The sequence below is a fragment of the Anopheles stephensi genome, chromosome 3, assembly GCF_013141755.1.
Source record: "Anopheles stephensi strain Indian chromosome 3, UCI_ANSTEP_V1.0, whole genome shotgun sequence".
NCBI classification, from domain to species: domain Eukaryota; kingdom Metazoa; phylum Arthropoda; class Insecta; order Diptera; family Culicidae; genus Anopheles; species Anopheles stephensi.
In genome coordinates this window covers 2,106,457-2,130,730 of record NC_050203.1, presented here as the reverse complement: position 1 = coordinate 2,130,730, position 24,274 = coordinate 2,106,457, and the positions used below count along the sequence as shown (strand labels likewise).

Genomic DNA, 24,274 nt, shown 5'->3' with positions numbered 1-24,274 from the left:
GCGTAATATTTCCAGCCCAAAATAAATAATATTGAATATTACGCTGAATACGCATCCGGAAACCTCTCTAAACAATACAAATTTGATGAAATTATGATGCAAACAGTTCATTCAAACGTAAAAAGATCTGCTTATTGCCGGTCGCATACATTTTGATCAAAGTTGTTGTGGAAAATTAAACCACTGTGCTCTGTCGACAAAAAGCTTCTTTCGTCGATTTTCGTTTGTTCCGACAAATCTGTCGGAAGGATCGTTGATCGATACTTCATCGAGTCCTTTGTATTTCTTTCTTTTCAATATTTTCGTCTATTGTTCTGTGGAAAATTTCCGATGAGATTTCTCCTAGAACGCAATTCGCATGCATGCCATGTGTCCAGTACATTCAATTGCTTAAAATCGTCCAAAAATGCAAATAATTTGCATATAAGCTTCAGTCAGTCAAGTCCTACCACTTTTCCGGCGAACAATTCAATCCTTTGTTCATGGAATTTTATGAATAAATAATTCTAAGAGTAGCTCAAACAATTTCGCCTTTGGTAAAAACTGCTTTTTAAAAAATGATGAAAGCAGGAACAACACCGCTATTGAGTTCGTTTGTGCCACAAATATAACCCAGCACCAATTCCAGTCCTAGAATGAGGACATTATATGGGCGCATATCAGGACACGCACTTCAAAAATCGTAAAGCTCATCCCCGAATAACAACTCTCTTAACATAACACCCAAAAGCTAAGCCGCTAAAACAAAAAATATTTTATTTTATGTTCCATTTTCCCCCTCTTCAGGAGTCCATCAGCATAGTCAACTTGTCCACTCTTGCCCTGGTATCGACACACGAGCAAGGTGCCGAACGTGATGGCCGCGTTACTTTTGGCCGGCGTGCTTCACAAACACGCCTACAGTACTACCGGCGGTCTTTCCGTCGCTCTCGTTCTCGAGAACGATTTGGTGGTCAAATAGGCCCTCGTTCCTTTCACGATACCGTCCACTCGTAATATGGTTGTAGTTCAATCCCCTAAACGTACATACTATATACTACATAATAATATTATTACGTTAATTCTCGTCGTTAGCCCCCATCTATCGCGCCCCGAAACGGCGTTTAGTCGGCGCCGCGCGCATGAATCGTCATGTGTTGTTTCAGCTTTGTCCGCTTCTTGAACTGCTTGCCACAGTGCGTGCAGCCAAACTGTCGCGTGGTGCACACGTTCGCGGTGTGCGTATTGAGACTGTGCTTCGATTTGAACGTTTTGCCGCACGTACTGCAAGTGGCCGGCGTTTGTTCGACGTGCACGCGCTTCATGTGTGCCTTCAGGTTGTACATGCCCTTCAGCACCGAGTTGCAAATCGCGCAGATTACGGTAGCGGCCGAACCCACCGGCTGCTGCTCACCTCCGTTATTGTGGCCCTCCATGTGTCGCTCGAGCGAAACGCGCGTCTTGAACGTTTTGGGGCAGTTTTTGCACAGGAACATCTCGCCGCCACCACCGTGGACCGTTTTTTTGTGTTTCTCGATGCTAAACTTGGTAAATCTGCAAGAGGGAAAATTCGTCCAGATTACTACACCAACCACTCCGATAAGGGTCCGTCGGTCCGTCATACTTACGGTTTGTTACATTCCTCACAGATAATGTCCTTCTTCATGTGAACCTTCGCCATGTGGGCGGTCAGCCGGTTCTTGAAGGGAAACCGCTTGCCACACTCTTCGCACGCAAACTCCCACTCCTGGTGCTTGTTCTGAATGTGTTCCTCTAGGTTTTGGTGCACCTCCTGACACACGCCGCACCGGAACCGTTCCGGATTCTGGTGCATCTCCTTATGCTCGATCAACTTGACGCGCGATCGAAACTTTTTCGCACACAGCTGACACTTGATCGTGCCCGATTCGAGTCCATGCACCGTCCGCATGTGCTGGTTCAGTTGCTTGAGCGATCGGTACTCTTCCTCGGTCGTGGCCGCCGTCGCCACCGCCGCCGTCGCCGCCGCCGCCATCGCCACTACCATTCCCGGCTCGCCCTGGCCACCGGCAGCGGGACCCGTTTCCCCTTGGCCGGTTGCCGCTCGCTCCGGTTCACAAATCTCGCATATAATTGGTTTGTAGAAATCGAATATTTCTCTATCTAGCGTCTGCTTCTGTTCTTCCGTCAGCTCGGGACCGGGTTCACCGCCGGCATTGCCCGATTTGCCGGAATCCTCCTCCAGCAGCACGTTTGGCGTTTGGTGCGAGCGCTTGTGTTCGAGCAGTTTCGGCCGCGTGCGGATTTTCTTCTCACACAGCGGACACTTCACCGTACCGGCCTGCTGTCCGTGCACCAGCCGCATGTGATGGTTCAGCTCCTTGACGGTCGCGTACAGCGTGCTGCTGGCAGACTGTTGACCAGCACCAGCACCGGTTGCGCTGGAATCGCACAGTTCGCAGCTGATGCGCTTGTAAAATTCCAAAATCTCTTTGTCCATCTGCTCGGACTGCAGTTTCTCCGCGTCGTCCTCCGATGTCGTGTCCTGGCGCAGGTGTACATTCTTGTGCTCGAGCAGCTTCACCCGCGTCCGGAACATTTTGCCACACTGCGGACAGCTCACCCGGCCCGACTCCTCGCCGTGCATCTGCTTCATGTGCTGGTTCAGCTCCTTCATCGTGCCGTACTCTACGCGCTCCTCGCACACGTCACACACGAGCTTGTAGAAGTCGATAATCTCCTCGTCCATCTCTTGGTTCTTGCGCTTCCGGCTCGGTGTGCCGACCGGGGGCCGAATTCGACTACTTTCCGGCTCCGTGTCGTTCAGCGCCACGTACGAAGCCATCCCTTGCATCGGTTCCACCGCACCGTCGACCGCCCCATTGCCCCGTCCCGGCATTCCGTTCGTTTCGGGCTTCACACCGCACTCCGGAACGTCCTGTACCGGCAGCCCACTACCACCGCCGGTCCCATCTACCTGCAGTGGTGGTGGTGCTGCATCCAGCTTCATCTCGCCATGATGCCCATTCTGCTGATGACTGATGCTCTGGACCGCTTCCTCCGCCACTGTCGGCTCGCTCTGTTCTGGCTTGACCTGTTGTAACGCCGCCGCCTGCCGCTCCTGGTGTACGTTCTGCACCATCAGGTAGAACCGATTGAACTCGTACACCGCATTCCCGCAGTCCCGACAGACGTAGTGCTTTCCCGTCTCCTGTGGGAACTGGAGCCCGACATGCTTCCACACCAGATACGGTATCTCCTTCAGGTCGTCCTCCCGGGGCATGAACATGTCGAAGCAGATCTGCTCCGTCCGGAACGTGAGACATATTCCGCATTCCTTTTGATTGATGACATCGTAAACATCGTTCGGTGGTGCTGGTGGTGGTAGTGGTGCTGCTGGCGGCGGCGGCGGTGGTGCTACGGCTGCATCCATCTCCGGACGATTGTTGGCGGATCGTCCTCCGGGATGTTGCGGGGGGTGGCGGGCGGAAAAAAGGGGGGGGATGGGGGCGGGCAACACGGGGTGGGCGTAAAAGCTTTTCCCCACACACTCGCGCACGCACACAACCACACACACACACACACACTTGCGCACGTACGCACACGCACTCACTCACGCACGCACACAGTTTTTCATCGTGCACTCTGATCTCTCGCCCGCTGACGTTTACATTCTTTGCACCTCAATATCGCCTTTTCTGCGATACCACAAACTGAGCGAGCGGTCAAATATTATCACTTTCGGCAGTCTCTTCGCCTTTCGATACAATTCTTGGACACTTTTGGGCTCAATTCTTGTTGCTCAAACAGGCAAAAGCAAAGGTGCTGGTTGGTGGTAGTAGTGAAAGATAGAGCGTCTTGACGTTTTGCCCTTTGACGTACGGAGTTGCAGTCCACGGAAGCGCCTTTGTTTACATTTTTCCGAAAACTGCCAAAGCTCCTTGAGCGATTGCAATCGACGTTAGAAAGACGTCTCTAGCAACCTTGGCTAATATACGTCTGGCTGCGGAATGCAGCACCGGCGACGGCGACATCGAACTGATTTCGAATTTTGCTAAAACACGCTCCCCCAGCCCAGAATGGTCTAGCGAATGAGTAGATTCAACATTATTTCGTGACCGTGAATGCGAACGATCATTTTTGAAATGAATGTGCAGGATTATTTACTGCATGTTGGAATGCAGCCTGGAGTAGAGCTGAACATGTTAGGCCAGAATCCGAATAACCGTACAAAAAAAATATAGTTTTACCCAAGCCAAGGTTAGTAATGTGCCACAGAGTGGACTGACTCGCAAGTTACGGATAAATTCAGCCAGAACTGGAAAGTAGAGTTCTCTCGAAGCTAATGTTATCCCAGACCAAGATGTTCCTGCAGGATGACTGGCTCCGTTCGTTTTTCTAGCCTTATCGTGTTGCAAGTCCAAACATTGTGTTCGACTGTTTTATTTTCACATTTCTATGCTACATTCCAACGTATTGTTCAATAGCCCAAACCAACTCAACTCTCGCCGTGCATTCGCCTAATGCCCTGGGCAAGGCGAATCTTTTCCGACGCCATTTCCCGATACGCCTGTACAGCGAGGCTCAGCTGCACCTTCTTCGTCGCATGCTCGTTCACAAACTGTTCAATGATGGACAGGAATTGTTCGTCTTGCTTGAGCTCTTCGATCGATTTTTCAGGCGCATCGAACAGGTTGGGCATTTGGGGCTCGAGTGCGACCTGTTTCACGCTCCCGTCCAGCGCGGTTCCGTGCAACGTCGAGTAGAGCACGATCAGTTCGATCCCGTTCCGCAAGTAGTCCTGCTTGATCATATCCAGCAGCAAATCGTCGATCAGCTTGTGCCAGGCCAGGAAGAACGCGAACGGACCGAAGTGACGCGTTGAGCGTAATGCATCGAACGAACGGCTTTCATTAACGTGCTGGTACACTTTGGCCGTGATTTGGTGGTAATCTTTCTCGTACGGCTCAAACTGTACGCAGGCCCGATCAAGCACGAACTCGTACTTGCCCTCCTCGAGTAGACGGAGCAGGTGCGCGTGTTCGAACATTGGTGGTTCGTGAATGGAACGACCGGTAAGCGGGAAGTAGATCTGATTCAACCGTTTCCGCATCTCGTACGGAGCTTCCTGCAGGGTGCCGTCGGGATGGCGCACCACAATCGACCGCTGGCTGTTCTTCAAGCCGTACGTAATGTCGGTAAAGACAAATTTGGACGTCGAGAGCGCTTTCAGTGCCCCATCCTTCGATATAACGCGACAGTTGTCCTTCTGTTCTTGTACGACCGGTGGCATTTGGAGCATTTTCTGTGCCTTTCCAATCGATTGCAGCAGCTCTTGGCGGAGCTGTTCGTCGGTCATGAACCGATACTCGACCGTGTTGTCTTTGACCGACCGCTTCCGGAACACCTTCTCCAGCTCCAGGCGTGTGATGGATTTTAGCAACTGCTGAACATCGTCCCGCATGAACGCTGGTGCCGGATCCTTATCTGGTGGCGAGAGAGTTGTAGAACAATCATGTGGCTATGTGAAACGCACAACCGGACCCGAACCCGAAACCTACCATAAATGAGGAAAGATTCGCCGTCGGTTTGGGCGGTGGTGGTGCTGGAACTAAACAAACGGCACATGGCTAAAGGTGTGTTGTGGAGTGCAGTTCCCCGACGCCTTGCCAAGCCGCCAATCAGGCGTAGTTCGTGCAACATTTTCCACATACCTCAACTGGAATCGTAGTGGAAAGTATTGTATAAGTTGTAGCACGTTTGTTTGGAATCGGCAAAGTTACACAGAAGGGAGTGATAAAAAAAAAAACATTCCCCAACGAAACGTCAAACAGAATCGTACAGGGTGACCGATACACAGCTGTGTTGAGTTTGTTTTGATTTGTCACATGCACATCCACATTTAGGCTGAAAGTTGAATAGTTTCAGCTACAAAGCGTGAAGCTCTTAATTATTACTAAAACCTAAATTGATAGAGTTCACGCATCACAGAGCAATCACCGACGTACCTGGCACATCAGTATTTACATCATTCCTCGCGATGTCCCACATTGTGTTTGAGCAGCTGTGAACTGTCACCGATCGACCGAAAACAGCTTTTTGACAGAGGATGAGCGCGGAGAAAATTTCATCTCATTCGCCAATCGCACCCCACTGCAAAAGCGCATAAATTGCGTACCTTTGTACGGGCTAATCCGCGCTTCGAGTAAGCAGGACAGTGTTCAAGTGGTGCACATTTTTGCGTCAATTACTTCGCCCGCGGAAGGTCAACGCTACACGCGACACAGTCACGGTCTCTTCAGCCAGCATGATAGGGCGAGTTTGACTACCACAGTACTTTAGCCAGAAAGTGATTGCTGCGACTGTGATTGTACTACCAGTGTGCCCACTACTCCCGACTACCATACCAAAGCCACCACAGTCAACAATGTCCCAGTCGAAGCTGAAGCAGGTGTTTAGCTACCAATCCTGGGTACACGCGGTGTCCGGATCGGCGGTAAGTGGAGGGCACGAGTGGCACGACTCGGCCGCTGCAATTTTCGCAGTGTGCAATGAACAAGTTTTTCCTCCTTCCAGGGTAGCGTGATTGCGATGTCGGCCTTCTATCCGCTGGACACCGTACGCAGCCGTTTACAGTGTAAGTAAACAGAGCCGACCGAAGCAACCCAGCGCATTTCCGCTGGGCAGCATTACGTAAATTTGTTTTCTCGCTGGAAGCATACAGTGCGCGAACGGCAAAGGTCATCGTATTGGCCAGTTGCCTTTATCGACTGTTATCGCACCCGGTACATCGGATTAAGGGGGAGAAATTGATAAGCCATCTCAAAATCCTACCCCAAAGTGGGTAGCCTGAATTCATGAGCTTAATTATCACGTTTTTGTGTTCCATTTTGCAGTGGAAGAACCGGAACGGCGCAAAGCACTCAGCACGTGGCGCATCCTGCGCAATCTGATCGATGAGGAAGGGTTTGAAACGCTCTACCGTGGTCTCGTACCAGTGCTGGAAAGTCTGTGCATCTCCAACTTTGTCTACTTCTACACCTTCCACAGTCTGAAAGCGTTACGGGGCGGAGGCAGCCAATCGGCCCTCGGTGATCTCCTGCTCGGTTCGCTGGCCGGCGTGGTGAACGTGCTGACCACCACTCCCTGCTGGGTTGTGAACACACGGCTCAAGATGAAAGGGCTCGGTCAGCACGCGAAACGCAGCGGGAGCCACACTGGCAGCGATGTGCAGTACAACGGGCTTATCGATGGCCTTCAGTACATCGCACGCACGGAAGGTGTTCGGGGGTTGTGGGCCGGTGCGATACCGTCCCTCATGCTCGTCATCAATCCTGCCATCCAGTTTATGGTTTACGAAGCGCTCAAACGTCGCCTCACGGCGGCCGGCACCGGTAAAACACCGTCCGCAATAACGTTCTTCAGCATCGGAGCGGTCGCAAAGATGATCGCCACCGTGCTAACCTACCCGTTGCAGCTTGTGCAGACTAAGCTACGGCACGGGAACAGTGATCGGAGTCTGAACCTGCCGCCCGACGTGGACACGGTGCAGATGCTGCTGATCATCTTGAAGCGACAGGGCGTGGCTGGGCTGTTCCGTGGCCTGGAGGCAAAGCTGCTGCAAACGGTTCTAACCGCAGCGCTCATGTTTATGGCGTACGAAAAAATTGCACGCTTCGTCACGTCGCTGCTGCTCTCGTCCAAAGGAGGCGCGGCTGCCGTACGGCATTGATCCGCATTACCATCGTCACCGTAACCGGTATTCCAAAGGGCTTTATCCACCTTTCTCTGTCTCTCTCTCTCCCACTCTCCGCCATACCCTCCCTTTTCGGGTAATTATTTGCTTGCTTAGGGATACACATGGATTAAGGTGTATTTGGGCGCGCGCTCTACCCATCGTAGTCTAGTCTATGACGAACAAAGTTTCATATTTTATATTTGTTCATTACATTCGGCATTCACTGTCCTTTCAAACTGTGATGATAGTAATCGTCCCTTTACTGACCACATTCCTGCATGACCACTTTATTTAATTCCTTTTTAATGATACTTTACTTTCGTTCGTTTTTTTAATTGTGTGGCATTTATGTGTATTTTTTTGGTTGAGGAGCTTTACGATGGGTGTTCCAGCGTAAAGATTGACTACGCGTATAAGTTTACGCCTGCGTAGCGTATAAGTAGATTACGGCCAAAGCAAAACAAAAAACGCAGTGGGCATGGGATAACATGGTTGATGGAATGGAAATAAAACAAACAAATGACATTAAAGATTCTTTGGTAGATGACTCTCCGACTACTAGATCACTTGGGTGGATAGATGAGGTTCGCACGAGAGAACCCCCTTTGAGAACGAGGACCATCCGTAGTAGAGAGACCCTTTCAACGAGGTGGGGCGGTAGTACAAGCGGTCCAAAAAACTGCTGTAGACCAGAACAGTCTAACAAGACACCATTGAAAGGGCCAACAACTGCTTTTAATCGTTTAAGGCTGTATGTTTTTATTAACTTACTTTTCATCGGAATTTAATGGTCTAGGAGCTTAGCGCTGCTAGAGCGGTGCTTTTTGTTTATTACATGTTTACGAGTAGGAAACAGCACCACGCGGACACGGATTCGCAATTTGTTTAGTTTGTATTTGTAACTATATTTGTTTGACTCCGACTCTTGCGCCCTCATGCTGGTCGTTGTCGTGGTGTGTTGCGGTGCAGCAGACGCGTTTTTGTAATTTATTCACCACTACGTTCACGCAACCCCCCCCCCCCCCCCCTTTCTGCCTACTAATTTTGCTCTATAGTGCGAAAGAGTATCTAACGCCTATCGATATCCCTATTTACACCTTACATACTATCACCGACCGTTGCGCTTTCACACACAAACAAACGAACGCAAAAGAGACACCGCAAGGTGAGCTACCAGATCCTTGAGCCTACAGCAAGCTTCACCACCTAGCTTCCTCTAGTGATCAAATTGCGAGTTTAAATTAAAATTACGAAAAATCTGAATACAAATGCGCGCACATGTGTGTGTGTGTGTCCAGTTGTGGATGATTCTGATAAGTGTCCATTATTGCTATTGTATGCAGCAGCAACGATCGAGTCAAGTGACTCGAGCGTGTATTTTCTCTCCCTATTTTTGCTGCGGAACTTTGAACCTTCTATTTGTTTTCCTAGAGAACCACATTCTTTTGAATAATTCTGGTTTTTTTTTGTTTGCTTCACCTAATTCCTATTTCATCAATTGCCCCAACGGAAAAGGATATATTTTTATAATTTGAAACTCTATCTACTATTTAATAAACAAAAAAGAGTAATAGAAAAAAAGGAATCTCGCACAGAGAAACAAAAAACACGCATGTAAGGATGCGACGATCCTTGCGAATAATGATCGTATCGGTGTGTTTTCTAAATGCCGGCACAAAGGGAATTTTACATATAACCTCTAACCCACACATACACGTTCGCCACGGTGCTTAACTGTAAAACTATACATGTTTCCGGATTCCGGTTCCGCAATCGTCCTCCCCCCCCCCCCCTCCCTTCTCCCCGGCAGGTCTCTGGATTTGTGTTGGAGCGTATCTATGTAAAGTAAGGTTGTTTTCGCCATTCGCCTAATCAATGTAATCCCTCAAGCCCTCAATGCGCGCTGGTCTTGGTTTTGTTCCTACTACACCTAAAATGGAGGTATAATTGAAATTGAACAGCTTCTTTCCTTCCCGGGAACGCGGGAAAGTTCACTTCACTCGCCGATGTACCGCTACGGATGTAAAGCGATCCATTTGTACAGCATTTTGTTTTTATTTAGATTCTTCTTACAAGTTTCTAGTCCTTGCTCCTGTGTCTTCTTCTTCTTACGGGTTTGCATATACCAGTGTGTGTGTGCGGTTGGGTATTTGATTAAAAATAGGCATAATCTATGTACAAACTACAAACTAGCGATACCTTCCCTCGATCTTGCACAATAGTAGTAGTGCGTTGTTCCATTGTTTTTTTTTCTTTTGTCTATCATATGCACTGTTCACTGTTGTTTCGTTTCGTTTTTCTACCTCTTTTGGACAATTCCTGTACACACAATTTGCCATACAAATGCAGTAAGTAGTAGTGGTAGTAGTAGAAGTAGTTTCCCCTTTTTTTTTTCTCTCTCTCTCTCTCTACAGACGCTAGGCATTCGCTGACCCATTTGTCATAGCTTTTCTTCGAACGGTTGCTTCCTTTATTGCGGGTGTTGAACAGTATTAAATTAAGCAGGAAGGATGGATCTGCTATTTTTAAAATAAACAACAACAAAACAAAACAAAAACTCCCGGTTGGTATCAACGGGAATGCAAAGGGGAAACGGTGCGATGCGAGGGAGGATGATGATCAGCATTAAAATGCGTACACGCGCGCACACACACACACACTAACTAAACTCTTTTGCAAACATTTTCGTTTACTCATTTGTGGTGTGGTTGCTTTTCCCTCGTGCGTTGCTGTTTCACCTCGCCGCCGGTTGCCATGACAATCCAGCTCGGCCAGTCAATCTCTGGTTCATTCTCTCTCTCTCCTAGTTTCGCCCGCGGGTTTCATTGCTTCTATCGATGATAAAACCCGTTGCTACCGCTACCACCACCAGCCATGCCGCTACCCGGTTCACCGCGCTGATGGTGATGATGAGCCTTCGCGTGGAATCCGCCACCGTTCCGACCGCCTCCACCACCCCCGAAACGTCTTCCACCGGTGCGAAACCCACCACTAGCGCCATGGTGCCGGTTACCGTTTCCGTTCTGATAATAGCCTCCACCACCACCACCACGATAGTTGTTCTGATGGTGGTTGTTGAAGTGATTCCGGTTACCACCGCCATTTCCCATCCACTTACCACCACCACCTCCACCGCCCTGACTCTGGTACTGCTGGAACGGGTTGCTTCCGCCGGCATTTCCACCACCACCGCTAGCGCCACCTGCTCCTCCCTTCGTTTTCTTCACCCTTCCTCGATCCATTTCCGTTTCACGGTCCTCCTCGATCTGTCGCTTGCGTTCCTCGCGCCGTTCGTTTGCTAGCTCCCGTTCCATTGCCGTTTGCTGACCGTTCCAGCTCTTGACCGGTGCACCGTAACCACGGTGGGAGTACTTCATCAGCATTTGAACGGCCGACGATGAACCGTTCCCCTTTCCTTCCCCACTGGGCGACGAAGAACGACTTCCCGCTGTACCGTTGCTCGGGTGATATCCGTTCGAGGCGGATTTGCTCCCTTTCCCATTGCTGCTCACACCGTTGTGCTGTGTCGCTGGGCGATGATGGCCATTGCTCAGTGAGGATGACGCCGGTTCACCATTCTTTAGGGGGAGCTTCAAGCATGGTTTCTGGCCGGGTGAGTTAGTGGGCGAGGAAACGCCGGAAGTTGCTGGGGAGGACGATTTGGATGAGGAGGCCGAACCACTGTCCGGATAGCTGAGCTGATCGGCCGTGCTGCTGTTCGAGACCCGCCAAAGACCTGCCTTGGTTTTGATCATCTGCGGCGAACGGGATGCTGCCGAACCGGCACGATCTTCCTCTTCATCCCCGTCGTCGTCATCGTCATCCTCATCTTCCGGCTCAGGTTTAATGTTCTTCAACACCGCGGCGCTGCGTTTGCCGTTCGATGCAAAAGGAAGCAGTTGCTTGGCACGCTTTGCTGCCGTACTGCCACCGTTGGTGCCATTCGTAAGAATGATCGATTTACTACTGTGCGGTTGTTCATCCTCGTCCTCGCTGGTACTGCTGCTCGTATCATCGCTGTCGTACGGTACCAAGCTAATCACGGAAGCCGCGGCCGCTGACGAGGAGGAGGCACACCCCCCGTTAGCGTTACTGTCCGACGCTTTGTTGGGAGAGTTCAGCTTCGGCATCGAAGCAAGTAGCGGGGTGGACAAAGACTTGCCCTTTTGCATCTTTTCGCCCTTTTCAGTACCGTTCAGGGCGCGCGCGTTTATGTCGGGAAGCTTGGGAATCTTGCTGGCCAATGACTCCTGCTGTTTTGTGGGCGAACTAAGCGGGGACGCATTTGACAGGGTTGAGGCAGTCGAGGAAGGAGAGGAAAATATTGCCATCTCTCTGCCGGAAGCACTCGCCGATGAGGTTAAGCTGGTTGTCGTTGTTTGGCCGCTACCGCCGCTGCTAGCGCTCCCGGTCGCCTTCCCGGTGGTGGTGCTGACGACTGTTGCTCCGATTGCTGCGGATGGGCTGGCCGTTGAGGTCGGTTGAGCGGATGGTAGCACTGGCCCAATAAGGCCAGGCTTCTGTTCCAGCTTGCTCGGGAAGAGGCCACTAGCAGATCCATTGCCGCCGCCAGTACCGAGTACCCGGAGTGGCGATGAGTTAATGGCTTTTCCGGGCGTGCCACCACTCCCCCCTCCACCACTACCGTTACTACTCCCGCTGGCTCCACTGCCTAGCCCGCCGCCCGTCGTCGGTGTGGTTCCATTGCTCAGGTGTCCCATCGACGTGAGCGTAGCCGTACTGCTCGGTTGTCCCACGCTTACGGTCGCCTTCGGTCGACAGGTCCCGTTCGGTAGTCCGATCGCTCCCGCCGCCACACTCTCCAGTTCGTAGAACAGAATGTACGCGTTCGTGGTCATCACGTTCTGGATGCCAATCGGTCGCACGGAACTGTCATCAAACACATGGTACCCGGCCGCATCCGTGTGACCGATCGCAGTGTAATGGCCACAGTGCTGCGTGCTCCCCAGATGCGTTACCATCGACGTCAACCGGTACGTAAGCTTCCCACCATTCGTACGCATGGCGGGCGATGAGTACGGCGTCAGGTCCAGCTTGGAACGCAACTCAACGTGCTTGTTGATCTTGCCACTAAGCATCGAGAATCGCTTCAGCTGTATGCACAGCACAAACGGAGCACGTTCTAGGGAAAATTGCTTCGTGGCCGCCACACGCCGCTTGCACGCCTCACACTTGTACCCCATCTCCTCGAGCCGTTCGCGCGCAAAGTACAGCTCCAGCGCTTCATCGATCGAATTCGCTTTCCGTATGTCCAGCAGCAGATCCTCAAAGTGCTGGAACGTGGTCGACACATGCTGACAGGACAAGCACTTCACCTCGGACCGTAAATATCCGCCCAGAATTTGATTCAGCGGAGTGGTCTCTTTGCTGTACTGATCCAACTCCTTGCTGTTCTTGCTTCGATTGAGGTAAGACTTTTCCATCGCTTCCACCAGATAGCGCAGGAACTCGTGGGCATCCTCTTGCCGGCCCGGCACTAGATGCTTGCAGACGAGCCGTAGCTTCGAATACACCAGGTAGGGCCGGAAGGCGGTATGGTTCGTCTGTGATTCGAGTAGCGTTTTGGCCATCGCGCAGATAATGCAGCTACCGCCGGAACCTGGCAAGACGGAGGAGCACGATCGACAATTAGTATCAGTTCGATGAACACCAATAAGCGGCCACCTCTACTTACCTCCATCATCACACTTCATTCGGTGTGGTTCGTCCGACAGCAACCAGTTGGCGATGGCAGGCACGTGAAACAGAGCTTGCAGCGTCGAGTTCAGGTAGCAGGTGTTGCCCATATTCATCATACCCGCTCCGACCAACCATTTCCGGCCCGTCGTTTTCCACCCGATCTGTACGCTCTCACGGGGGAACAGTGTCCGCTTCGGTGTGGGCAGTGTTGTGTTGGTGGCGGTGTCCATCCTTCCGGCGGCAGTACTGCAGCTAGTGGCGGAGGCAGGGACGCCATCTGCGGGGGGAGGAGCAAAAGCACAGGAAAACGTTAGTTGGTGGGGGCTATTCTTGTCGTCCGAGCGGGGCCAAACGCCGGCATCACTTTCATCATTGCTTTGCTGTTGCTGTTGTTGCTGTTGTTGTTGTTGCTGAAGCTCCAGCCGACGGAAGGACGTTTCCAGACGTTCCATCCTGAGCGCATCGGACAAACGATAAACGCGTAAGCGTTAGGCGCACAACGATAAATTTTAATTCACACAGCGCTGCGCACTACCACATGAGGAACCGGACCGGTCGGTGGTATCAGGAGTGTGTGTTTTGCGAAAAATCTGCCACCAGTGCCTGCTACGATGAGCGTTCAACTCTCGACGACCTGCCCTGTCGCGTGTGTCCCCCGTGTCTGTATCACAATCAATCAACCTACCTTCGACGATCTGCGACAAAGGTATACTGTTTGTCCGCTGCCAACGTCGGATGGTTTTCCGGCGCGCGGTCGTACGCAAACTACTCCACAGCGGAACCAGAAAGCGCAAAACCAGCTGACAAAAGTAGCGAAACTGTAGCTTAACTAATCGCATAAAATGCATCCCGTACGGTAGCCACAATCCTGCCGCGGCACATCGTTAGTTTTGCGGTGGGGTTTGGTGCTTGAATCTGGCTAATGCACGCGTAGCGGAGTAGTCGCCTCCCGGGGAGCAGTAGCTGGGATTTATTTCCGTCACTCAGGCGCCCGGTTACGATGCGGCTGGGCCAGGGTGTCCTATTTGGGTCATTGAAATCGTATCGAGCGTTCCCAACAGTAGAAGGAGCCTTGTTTGCCAGAGGAGGAAAAAAAACGTCACCACGCAACACGGTCCTTTGCAAGGTGTTTTAGCAGCACGTGTGCTCTCGTGTCAGATAATCAGCAGCACGTTCTTCTCGGGGTTGCACCATTATCACTACGCATAGAGCTTCGGTCGGGGAGACACGATTATCAACCCCCCCGCGTAAAGCTTCCGATATGGAAGGGCACTTTAATTTCTCGAGGACGAACAACCGCACACAACACACACAAATGAGAGCCCGTTGTGTGCGTAGCTCAACTGCACGGGTTAAAGGGTCAGAGACGAACAATATTATGAAGTTCGAACACACATACACACACACACACACACACAGGCACACAGGGGAAAATGCGCGTTCACTTTCTCGCTCGCATGTTTTTCCGATGACGGACGGACGGTGGCAAAGTGAAATTGTACTCCCGCCTTCCCCCTAGGGTGTCCCTTTTTGATCGGAGCGAAAAACTAGTCAGGATCGATACGGGTACATCGTTTTCTACGATCCCACACGATACTTCCTCAAACACGAGCGCAAGCATGTGTCAAATTTCTTTACGCACATGATGATGTGATTTTCTTTCCCGTGCGTACAACAGTGCTAGTGAGATTTTTCTCCTCACTCGTTTTTGTGCGAATCGCGCGCTCGGTGTTATCGATCTTTTTTTCCCTACTACCATCTGCCCCCCACTACTTTTCATAACCACTACCTCCACCTCCACTCGCAACCCTTTCCTATTTTCCCTACATTCGATGCAATCGAGCTTCAATGACAGTTCAACCTGTTGTTTGTTTAGTACCGCGAGTCGAAAGCTCTACTCGCTGCGATGACGTTTGTCTGCGCGGAGAAGCTTTCCCATGGAACAGAGCATGCCATTGCTGAGTTCCGTTTTCAACATAACGTAAACATACCCACCAGCAGTGACAGCTCGGAGAGGAAACTCGTGCGTGAGTCATAATTGCACGGGGTGGGGGACAATTTATGCACTTTCTCAACGAGCGTTTGCCCGTATTTATGTTGGTAATGATGCACTTTCTCACCAACATATCATCAATACTTACTATGTTGTTGTTGAGGTATATTGCCGGACGATTTGGCCGCACTGGGCAATTGTGAGGAGGCTGAGAACTTCAAAGAACCGCCACCGTTCATGGTTAGCGGTGTTGCGTTCGGTGCTCCACCACCTGTGCTTGCTTTGGACAGCCCAGCACCGAACAGCGACGACGACGGCGAAGATGTGTTGGAATTGCTTAGCGTTCCAGCACCATAGGCAGTGGAATCGGTGGTCGGGGTTGCCGCTTTCAGGACGATATATTTGGACTTTAGTTTGTCCAGGCTAGTGGTGTAGCTTGGGCCTTCCTCATACGTTATCGGCTTCACCTGCTGGCCCTGGCGCAGTGATTGGCTGATGGATTCCACCAAATCGTTCGGTCCACCGTCCTCCGGTTCGTCATACTGGTCGTATTCGGTGTCGATTGGGGCCGCTATCGTCCGCCGGAACGGGAGCTGCTGTTTGCTGGTACCAGTCGGATGTGCGCTGGACGATCCACTGCCGTTCACTGTGACACCGTTGCTGTTGGAGGAACTCGTCGTGCCGTAACCGTGTCCCGTAACAGTGCGACCATTCGCCGTGTTGCCGCCCGTTGAGTGCAACGCATCCCGTATTGCCGCACTCACTAGCGATGGTGTCGAATCGCAGACCATTTGGATGCGCATTGCCCCGTCGTTTCGTGGGGCGAAGCGAAATTACTTTACACCGAACGATGACCACAGGAAGATACGCAAAAGGACTTCCTATCCTGTGTTTGCTTTCTGGGAAAGTTTCACCTGTTTTTCGAGTCGGCCTTTTCGCGCGGCTACTTTTCCAACACCACCCCGTTACCAATACCAACTCACAAGCACACACACACTCGCGCACGTACACACGCAGGCACAACTGCTGCCCTTGTGCTTACTTGAACCGTATTTCGCGCGACTTCTCGTACGGGAAGTTTTTGTTTCCAGTCGTTTCTTCTAGCTACCGACTTCTTGTGGCGACGTCAGCGAATATCTACCACAACAGCACACTTCATTTACAAGGACTAGCGCCCTCCCCGCCCCAGTGCTCTTACGCGTGCTTATTTCACTTTTACGTCGTCGGCAGTACAAGTGTCATACGCGTACAGCCGGAATGATGCGGGAACGTGTTTTCCCGCACATCGAGTTTACATTACCGGTTCGGAACACAGCAAGCGGGACTGGGCATCCGTTCGCACACCGTCACGCAACATTCGTTCACTGAAATTCGTGAAAAACACGCGATTTTCACTATTAAAGCACGAGACGACGACCAAGAGCATGCGGCTCACGTACGTTCTTCTCCATCCTACTACACACAGCAGGCCAGCAGCACATACACACGTTGGTACGCACACTGCACACACTCACACAACTACAGCCACCGCGATGTGTGCACACACCACGATTGGCCAATTCGGGTTCAGTGCAACCGAACGAGAGGGCACAACTTTAGTATGGCCCTTGTATGAAACGCACGCGTTGAGCGAAACAGACAAATCGACAAGGGTGGAACAGGGGTTTGAAGAGGGAGTACGCAGAAGAATATACCGGGAGCACAGAAGCAGGACGGAATGTACACGCATACACACACTCACACAACCAAACGCGCGCGGGCACACACACACACACACACACTCTACACCACTTGGTTTGTTCGCAAACGAAGACGGCCGTGTTGGAAACACTTTTTCGTGGTTCAAATTCACTGCTGCTCACAATACTTGATATGTACCGGCAAGCAGGGAGCGTCTGCCACACTTTTCACATCTTTCTGGCGAAAGGTGAAAATTCACGCACAGCAAAATTGGCCGTTTAATTCGTGCTCGTTTACACTGCGGCGAAAACCGTCTGTGCCTCTTGGATCATAATCCGTCCCAGTTTTCGAGTGGGGGAATCATTTCGCTCCATGCGGAAACGAACCATATGGATTGCGGATGCTTCGATTCGATTTCTGTGCAGTTTCGCTGGGGGTTTAGTTCTGCCAAAAGAATTAAGCGATATTTTTTACAATATTCATGTGATCGCGTGCCAGCAATTTATTTAGAAAAGCATCTGTGAGGGAATTTCAATCGATGCGATCGCATAGACCACAGCCTAATACTGAAAAGGCTCTTATCGAGAAAAAAGACTGTTCGGCTGTCATCTGTCAGCTGAAGCTGTGGCGAAAAACAATCATCTCTTCCGAAACGTCAACAATGATGCAGAAATAGGGGAACAGTTTCGTAGAAAAAGGAACGAAAAATACACCAACATTGCATACAACGCGATCGTGGACTATCGCTGCTATCGAAAACTTTTTTCACAACCAAATTCCGCAGCATCCGGAGCCAGCTCGTCCGGGCTCTCGTAGACACAGGCCGTCATGATCAAAGCGATACTGGTGTTCAACAACCATGGCAAACCGCGACTGTCCAAGTTCTATCAGTATTTTGTAAGTACGGATTCTTCGTAAGGGGTGCAATCGATACCGAATCGTACAACACATATGGTTCCCCGTTCTAGAACGAAGACATGCAGCAGCAGATTATAAAGGAAACATTCCAGCTGGTATCGAAGCGGGACGACAATGTGTGCAATTTCCTCGAAGGTGGAAGGTTAGCGTTAGCAGCTCGTCAGAAGGCATCTTACACGCGCAATTAATCACTATTCCGACCATTGCAGCCTGATCGGTGGTTCGGACTACAAACTCATCTACCGACACTATGCGACACTCTACTTTGTGTTTTGCGTCGATTCGTCGGAAAGCGAGCTGGGCATACTCGATCTGATACAGGTGTTTGTGGAAACGTTGGACAAATGTTTCGAAAATGTGTGCGAGCTTGATCTGATCTTCCACGCCGATGCCGTGCATCACATTCTCTCCGAGCTGGTCATGGGTGGCATGGTGCTGCAGACGAACATGTCGGACATACTGGCCCGCATCGAGGAACAGAACAAGCTGCAGAAACAGGAGGCTGGAATATCGGCCGCCCCGGCACGGGCCGTCAGTGCGGTGAAGAGCATGAACCTGCCGCAGCAAATTAAAGACATTAAGCTGCCCGATTTGCCGCAAGCGATCAAAGATCTGAAGTTCTGACCAAACCACAATTTTGACGCATCGTTACTCACGAAAATTTCCGCCGATTCCTCGTACATTCCCATTAACAGCAGCCTGGAGGGCTTTAGTTTCGAGTGCTACCAGTCCGAGTATGTGGGTGCGACATCAACCAAGAAGAAGAAGGATCCGGACGATGGGGAATCTTCACCGAGAAGCAGTTTACAGCGCTCGAGCAAACCAAAGTCGTCCAAGAAATCGATTGCCTCCAGTGTCACGCTGCTGTCGGCAAGTGCAGAACGCGACGAGGGCTTCTAATGACCGGTGGCATAAAGGCGTGCGAATTTTTCGTTTTTTGGTGCTCTTTAACCCATCATTACCATCGTGCTCCTTCGCTTATTTAGTTTCTCGCAGGGACCACCTGTTAAACCACCTCGAAATCGGACATTCAATAATCAGCTGAAATGGAAGGCTTTAGTTGAAGAATTCAGGTCATTTATAGCTTGAGTTATATACAAGAAAGAGATTTATCGTATTGCAACGTTATCTAAGCAAATAATGGAACGTAAGCCAACATAATTTCATAAAATGATTGTACATCGTCTGCAAACTCTGCTCAATATTTTGATGACCGACATATTGAGCGTGCCCGGGCAGGACACGGTCCAACACATCCGATCTGGAATTAAATATTGACTCGAAAATCGGACCGAACTTATGGACAATGAACTTTCTCTGTTACTATCTTCTATGAAAGAGAAAACAATATTAAATCAAATAAGTGAGTTCGTAGATGAAAACAGGTAATTTATTTTAAAATATTTTTTTTTTGTTTGTTGGCCCAGCAAGCGTTGTACAATCTGTGGCGTTTGACGTTTCTGTGCCACCGGATTTGACATTTCGCCCGTGCCACTCATCTCACATAGACCACCACATTATGTGCTTGATGCATTTCGTCGGTTTCGCGGTCTGTCGTGCCTCTACACCGTAAAACAGCAACATCCGCGGATTAATCTCCACAGCAGCATCCTTTCATTTCCGGAAATACCGATAAGCCGGTGTTAGGGGGTGTTTTCATTTGGCAAGGCTGAATCTGAACCTGGCTGCAAGGAGCAGTTACACCGCGTAGCGAACGCGCTATCACAGTGAGTGTGCTGGAGCAGAAGTAGTGGCGGAGGGATTTGGGCTCGCAACGGGCATCGGAATCGGAGGAGCGAGGAACACCGCGGTGCCTTGATGAGTAATAATGGTGGCGGCTGATGGCGTTTCGGGGTGGCTTGTGCTTGTCTAGAATTGTTGGTTGTTTACCAGTTTAAATTTATACCGTTTTTCTCGAATGAATGACGGGGTTAAGTGACACAGTGTAATGGTCTGGTCTTTTTAACCGAGTCCTGGTCTGGAACACCGCCTTTCAAGTGATCGAGCGTGAGGTGTGTTGTGCGAGGCCAGGTGGGACGGCATCGTAACATTTTGAGTGTAGCCGGTTGTCGCAAAGGTTCAAAAATCGCTTTTCCACAAGTTGCCGATCGTTGTGTGCGAAAGCCGGGCGCGACAAAACGCGAAAAATCCGTTGAAGAATGCCAAACTTTTTTTTCTCTTTGCGTCCGCGATGGCAGAAAGTTCCATTGTGCGGCGGCGGTGTACGAGTGTGCGTGTTTGTGTGTGTGTGCATGTACATATCTGTCGGCTCTTGGAATGGGACTTGCTGTTGCTACTGCTGTTGCTTGAACTTTCAATGAACTGCTGGCTCGAGTGCGTACATGTGTGCGTGTGTTTTGTCGTGGCCTGCTGGAAGAAGCGAAGAAGCGAGCGAAAGAATCAGCAAGAAGAAACGAAGACGACGCCGCAGTTTGAAGCGCCAAGGGACGAGTATCGGCATTCGTAGCAGGCCGTGGAAGTGTTTTGTGTGCAACAGACTTGAAACTGTGGTCCTTTGTAATGATTTTATCCACCAAACCGTCCTACAATAGATTGAAGTGTTTGTATCGCGACTAGCGAGGATGTGAATTCGAGACAATACACATTGAAATGTAGCAAAGTGTGTGAAACAACGGAAAGAACACCTTTTGAAGAGCTGTTGCCTGCTATTGAAATCAGACAAACCCGCATTGCATATCTTCAGGCGTTAGCTTCCGTGGTCGTCCCTCGTTTACATCTATTGTATCCTTTCGGAGTTCGACAAGCCGTGTGTGCGTGTGTGTATTTGCAGGGTGTGTTGAACAAAAAAAAACCGGAAAAAGTCCGTCTTTGGGTGTGGTGTATGTAGAAGGCGGCGAAGGAACACCGCGAGACGAAAGAGATGAAAATGGAAAGAAATAGCTATCCGCGGCAGACGGCAGAACAACGACAGAAGCAGATATGAAAGGCTTTTGGGAACAGTCGCGTGTACGAAAAGAGCTAACAAACACCTCAAAAATCGTTCGCAACTGTGCATGTGTGCGAGTGCTCGTTTGCAGAACAGAGAAAAATGTCAAGTGCGAGAGCGAGAGGCAGTGAGAGAGTGAACAAGAATGAGAATGAGAAGCGATGAGATGACTGCTTTTGATATGCGTGAAGCATCGCAATGTGTGAAGAAGGCAGGTGGAACGTATGTGTGTGTTTGTATTATGGAACACTCGGAAACGGAAAGGCAACTGAAATTCTCCCACCTTCTGTCCGCACTGTCTGTCTGCCCAGGAAGAAGGAAGAATATGGGTTGTTGCGGGTGACAGGGATAAAGGCGACTGGTGGGGGTTAGGATAATCGCGCGACAACATAAGTTACAACATTTAGTAAAAAGACGAAGGATATATTGGACTTCTGAAGTGAAAAAAGGCAGGAATACATCAACCCGAATCGTTACTGGATTTGTGCCAAGAACGCCGTCGCAGGAGAAGAAGCAAAATGAAACCGAAATGATGAATACGCGGCTATTGGTGGCATTCGGAAGGCCTTTAATCCACCACACACACACACACACACACATACGTACGAGTGTGCCTTTTGCAAGCTTTCAATGATTTTTTGGGCTGTGCTGGGTTCGTGTTGTGTGTGCAGCTGTTCGAAAAACACTGCCTAAATATTAGAATATTTTACATCCGTGTCTAATTTCACCATCGCTTTGACAGATACCGGCGAAAATTCGTTGAATTAGTTCATCATTCCGTTCGGTTCTAGCTCGTTGCGTTCTGTCAAATATCAGCTGTTGATTACGCTGGATTAGAAGCTGGAGCTCCTCTGCCAAGTGTCTTTTTTATGTTGTGATTTATTTTTTGGAATTTTTACAAATTTTACAAAAGAAGGTTACAACAAACCTTGCAGATTGTCCAGTCTACCGTAGGGTGAACATTGCATTTTTGAAGCAAATTCATCTGAAAAGGATTTGTATTGCAAATAAGCGATGAGAGAAAGGTGCGTCAATATGCGCCGCGACTGTCACCTGCTTTCTTTCGTCCTTTTCTATTCAACAGATGCACAAAGCATCTACAATGCTGTGTTCCATTCTCTCCCTCACTTAGAGAGTTTCTCGCTCTCTCTGTCACACACGCACACCATCCTGGCACAGTGAAAGGGTTACGTGTGAAGAGAGGGTCGTGAGATGCGTTTCATCTCACCGGTTGGGTGGGGATTTCGTGGGGACTAAACCCCTACAACAGCAACATGCCTGCAGCGGCAGCAGTGACAGCAGCAGTATGCTGAAAGCGAATGAGCAGACAGAGAGAGACATATACGGTCCATCCGTTCGCCCCACCATCAACCATTCGGCGTGGAGCAGCCGTTGGGCAAAAGCAACGCGTACGGGAAATTGTTCACTCACTCGACTAAGTGCAAAGTGACCGAGCAGTCGTGTCGCGACACCGTCTCACATCGTCACCCGGACAACAAGTAGTGAGTGTGTGTGTGTGTGTTTGTGTGATTCTGAAGTGGTTGAATCGGTACCCGTATGCCTCTGTGTGTATGCATACAAGGCAGAATCACAGAACAATAATTCTGCTGTGGGGCCAAGACGACTGATTTGGTCTGGAGAAACGCGCGAAGACACCGTGGCGTGCTGTGGGCTTTGTTGTTTCCGTGCTTTAGTGCGTGTTGCAGAGTGTGTTTGTGTGCGAAGAGCGAAGATAGAGCGAGATAGCGAGAAACCGCAAAGAAGCTACACGGAAATGAGATAAAACTCCAGCGGGTGACGACACACCACCCCTCATCTTGCGGGAAGTCTCCGGGAGGTGTCTCGTCCGGGTTCTTTCTGGTGATCTAGCGTGGCTTTCGTTGTTTGGCTCCAGGGTTGTTGTTGGCTGGATCTTTAAGCGACTTCTGGAAAGCGTATGACCCCGGTCCGAGGAGGCTCATTATGCATTCTTTCGCTTTTGTTGCTTTGAATACTTCGCAAGTCGATCGATCGAACACGAGGTTTTGAAACATTTTTTAATTATCAATAACTATAATAAAAAAACTGCTTCTCACAAAGCACGGAATATTCTGGACGCGTGCTAAACGTTTCTGCCTTGTTCAGACAACAATTCCTCGCTCCGCAAAAGCGCAAGAAAATCACGTCCTCGTGACACACCATGGTGTTCTGTGCTTGCAGAGTTTGGATGCGGTTTTCTTGTTGCCTTTGTATGCACAAAGTGTGTTATTCTTTTTAAATCCAAGTTGGCGAAAAAGTCAACAAACCTGCCAGGGAACCGAGAATCGGTTGACGAGAAGGGAAAAAAGAACCAGAAGAAGCAAATTGTTTTTGTTGTAAGCTTGCTCTGCGTCTTGCTTGAGGAAGCCGAGAAGAACTTGCTTTTAAAACGTTGCGGGAGAAAGTTAAGACAAAGGGATTTTTCCGAAAAGCTCTCAAGATGTCCATCATAAAGCATAAAAAAATCTAGTTCACTAACTTTGGAAGCAGTCTAGCAAGTTTACTTGGATGCATTTTGAACGTTTTTTAATTTGTTTTCTATGTTTTTTAAAAATTACAGTGAGATCCTTGTGTGTGGCGTTGAATTGAGAGAAATAGTAGTGTGAAGGGATAAGTAAGCAAGTTTTAACCATTAAAGAGCTGAAAGCAACAACGTCGTCAGTTCAACGTGTGTGCATGAGTGTGTGTGTTTGTGTGCGCTTATTTTGTGAAAAAGCTGCATGCAATTTTGTGAATGAGTGAGTGTGAAAACGTAGTCGAAAAGGCAAAATCAGTAACCGTTTCTTCAAACGCAAAAAGGATCGTAAAATTGATAAAATCTCCTAATTGAATAAACCTCATTATCGCGGCAAAAAAGAAAAACCCAATAAGTACATCAAACGCGCGCGACAGTGTGTGTGAGTGTGTTTTAGTGCAACAGTGAGAACAGTGAAATCCCATCAACCATCCTTTGCCCCGGACGAAAAGGATTAAGTGAGCAAAAATAATCTCCTAACTGACAACAGCAACAACACCTACAACGATGGCGGAAGATCTGCGAGACCGCAATGATCCGGAGCTGAAATATCTATCCGTGGAGCGGAATTCGTTCAACGATCCGGCTACGCAGGCCGAGTGGACACAAAAGCGGTTAGTTTGGGTGCCGCATGAATCACAGGTGAGCTCCCTGCAATGTCTGACCGTAGAAATCACTCGAGTAAGATAATCATCGGAGGGAACTTTTCTTAACATGGCCATAAGTCACTGGAGGAGTTTGGCTGGTCTTGTAAGCTGAAACAGTAGTGAAGCCATTGTCAAACTATGGGGCGAAAATTGTTTTTGA

At 49.8% G+C, this 24,274-nt stretch overlaps 6 protein-coding genes across 10 annotated transcripts in view; 3 read left to right on the top strand and 3 right to left on the bottom strand.

The window, feature by feature from the left end:
- Window positions 1-731: 731 nt before the first annotated feature.
- LOC118512172 (zinc finger protein 43-like) lies at window positions 732-3,865 on the bottom strand. Its single transcript, XM_036056259.1, has 2 exons — window positions 1,608-3,865; window positions 732-1,533 (listed from the first exon to the last, which is right to left on the bottom strand). The coding sequence occupies exons 1-2, from the start codon at window positions 3,389-3,391 to the stop codon at window positions 1,104-1,106; spliced, it is 2,214 nt and encodes a 737-aa protein (XP_035912152.1). The 5' UTR covers window positions 3,392-3,865; the 3' UTR covers window positions 732-1,103.
- A 505-nt stretch (window positions 3,866-4,370) lies between these two features.
- LOC118512177 (28S ribosomal protein S22, mitochondrial) lies at window positions 4,371-5,793 on the bottom strand. Its single transcript, XM_036056263.1, has 2 exons — window positions 5,520-5,793; window positions 4,371-5,445 (listed from the first exon to the last, which is right to left on the bottom strand). The coding sequence occupies exons 1-2, from the start codon at window positions 5,668-5,670 to the stop codon at window positions 4,457-4,459; spliced, it is 1,140 nt and encodes a 379-aa protein (XP_035912156.1). The 5' UTR covers window positions 5,671-5,793; the 3' UTR covers window positions 4,371-4,456.
- A 236-nt stretch (window positions 5,794-6,029) lies between these two features.
- Window positions 6,030-8,243, top strand: LOC118512178 (peroxisomal membrane protein PMP34). The gene is made up of 3 exons (XM_036056264.1): window positions 6,030-6,454; window positions 6,535-6,595; window positions 6,855-8,243. Exons 1-3 carry the CDS (start codon window positions 6,386-6,388, stop codon window positions 7,688-7,690), a joined length of 966 nt encoding a protein of 321 aa, XP_035912157.1. The 5' UTR covers window positions 6,030-6,385; the 3' UTR covers window positions 7,691-8,243.
- A 1,464-nt stretch (window positions 8,244-9,707) lies between these two features.
- On the bottom strand, window positions 9,708-17,125 carry LOC118512171 (ubiquitin carboxyl-terminal hydrolase 36). Of its 2 annotated transcripts, none has more exons than XM_036056257.1 (3): window positions 15,538-17,125; window positions 13,392-13,673; window positions 9,708-13,316 (listed from the first exon to the last, which is right to left on the bottom strand). In XM_036056257.1, the coding sequence occupies exons 1-3, from the start codon at window positions 16,190-16,192 to the stop codon at window positions 10,528-10,530; spliced, it is 3,726 nt and encodes a 1,241-aa protein (XP_035912150.1). In that variant the 5' UTR covers window positions 16,193-17,125; the 3' UTR covers window positions 9,708-10,527. The 2 variants fall into 2 exon arrangements, with proteins under 2 accessions (XP_035912150.1, XP_035912151.1); XM_036056258.1 differs by lacking the exon at window positions 15,538-17,125 and adding an exon at window positions 14,082-15,198.
- A 2-nt stretch (window positions 17,126-17,127) lies between these two features.
- LOC118512179 (AP-3 complex subunit sigma-2) lies at window positions 17,128-19,278 on the top strand. The gene is made up of 3 exons (XM_036056266.1): window positions 17,128-17,966; window positions 18,038-18,129; window positions 18,197-19,278. The coding sequence occupies exons 1-3, from the start codon at window positions 17,898-17,900 to the stop codon at window positions 18,609-18,611; spliced, it is 576 nt and encodes a 191-aa protein (XP_035912159.1). The 5' UTR covers window positions 17,128-17,897; the 3' UTR covers window positions 18,612-19,278.
- A 194-nt stretch (window positions 19,279-19,472) lies between these two features.
- Window positions 19,473-24,274, top strand: part of LOC118512169 (myosin heavy chain, non-muscle) — a 41,992-nt gene continuing 37,190 nt past the window's right edge. Inside the window, exons 1-2 of one of the 4 annotated variants that reach the window (XM_036056249.1) lie at window positions 19,473-19,714; window positions 23,513-24,109. In XM_036056249.1, the coding sequence (XP_035912142.1) occupies window positions 23,975-24,109 (135 nt within the window). In that variant the 5' untranslated portion in view covers window positions 19,473-19,714; window positions 23,513-23,974. Of the gene's footprint in view, window positions 19,715-19,748; window positions 19,865-20,400; window positions 20,505-23,512; window positions 24,110-24,274 lie in introns of those variants that run through there. The other 3 variants (XM_036056252.1, XM_036056251.1, XM_036056250.1) reach the window with 3 other exon arrangements.

Excerpts from the sequence above, each read along its gene's own strand:
- LOC118512172 (XM_036056259.1), bottom strand. The coding sequence starts at position 3,391 with ATGGATGCAGCCGTAGCACCACCGCCGCCGCCGCCAGCAGCACCACTA. Across the intron at positions 1,534-1,607 it reads TGTGAGGAATGTAACAAACC|ATTTACCAAGTTTAGCATCG; the intron begins GTAAGTATGACG and ends TCCCTCTTGCAG.
- LOC118512177 (XM_036056263.1), bottom strand. The coding sequence starts at position 5,670 with ATGTGGAAAATGTTGCACGAACTACGCCTGATTGGCGGCTTGGCAAGG. Across the intron at positions 5,446-5,519 it reads CGAATCTTTCCTCATTTATG|ATAAGGATCCGGCACCAGCG; the intron begins GTAGGTTTCGGG and ends TCTCGCCACCAG.
- LOC118512178 (XM_036056264.1), top strand. The coding sequence starts at position 6,386 with ATGTCCCAGTCGAAGCTGAAGCAGGTGTTTAGCTACCAATCCTGGGTA. Across the intron at positions 6,455-6,534 it reads ACGCGGTGTCCGGATCGGCG|GGTAGCGTGATTGCGATGTC; the intron begins GTAAGTGGAGGG and ends TCCTCCTTCCAG. Across the intron at positions 6,596-6,854 it reads CGTACGCAGCCGTTTACAGT|TGGAAGAACCGGAACGGCGC; the intron begins GTAAGTAAACAG and ends TCCATTTTGCAG.
- LOC118512171 (XM_036056257.1), bottom strand. The coding sequence starts at position 16,192 with ATGCGCATCCAAATGGTCTGCGATTCGACACCATCGCTAGTGAGTGCG. Across the intron at positions 13,674-15,537 it reads TATACCTCAACAACAACATA|ATGGCGTCCCTGCCTCCGCC; the intron begins GTAAGTATTGAT and ends CTCCCCCCGCAG. Across the intron at positions 13,317-13,391 it reads AATGAAGTGTGATGATGGAG|GTTCCGGCGGTAGCTGCATT; the intron begins GTAAGTAGAGGT and ends CCGTCTTGCCAG.
- LOC118512179 (XM_036056266.1), top strand. The coding sequence starts at position 17,898 with ATGATCAAAGCGATACTGGTGTTCAACAACCATGGCAAACCGCGACTG. Across the intron at positions 17,967-18,037 it reads CCAAGTTCTATCAGTATTTT|AACGAAGACATGCAGCAGCA; the intron begins GTAAGTACGGAT and ends TCCCCGTTCTAG. Across the intron at positions 18,130-18,196 it reads AATTTCCTCGAAGGTGGAAG|CCTGATCGGTGGTTCGGACT; the intron begins GTTAGCGTTAGC and ends CGACCATTGCAG.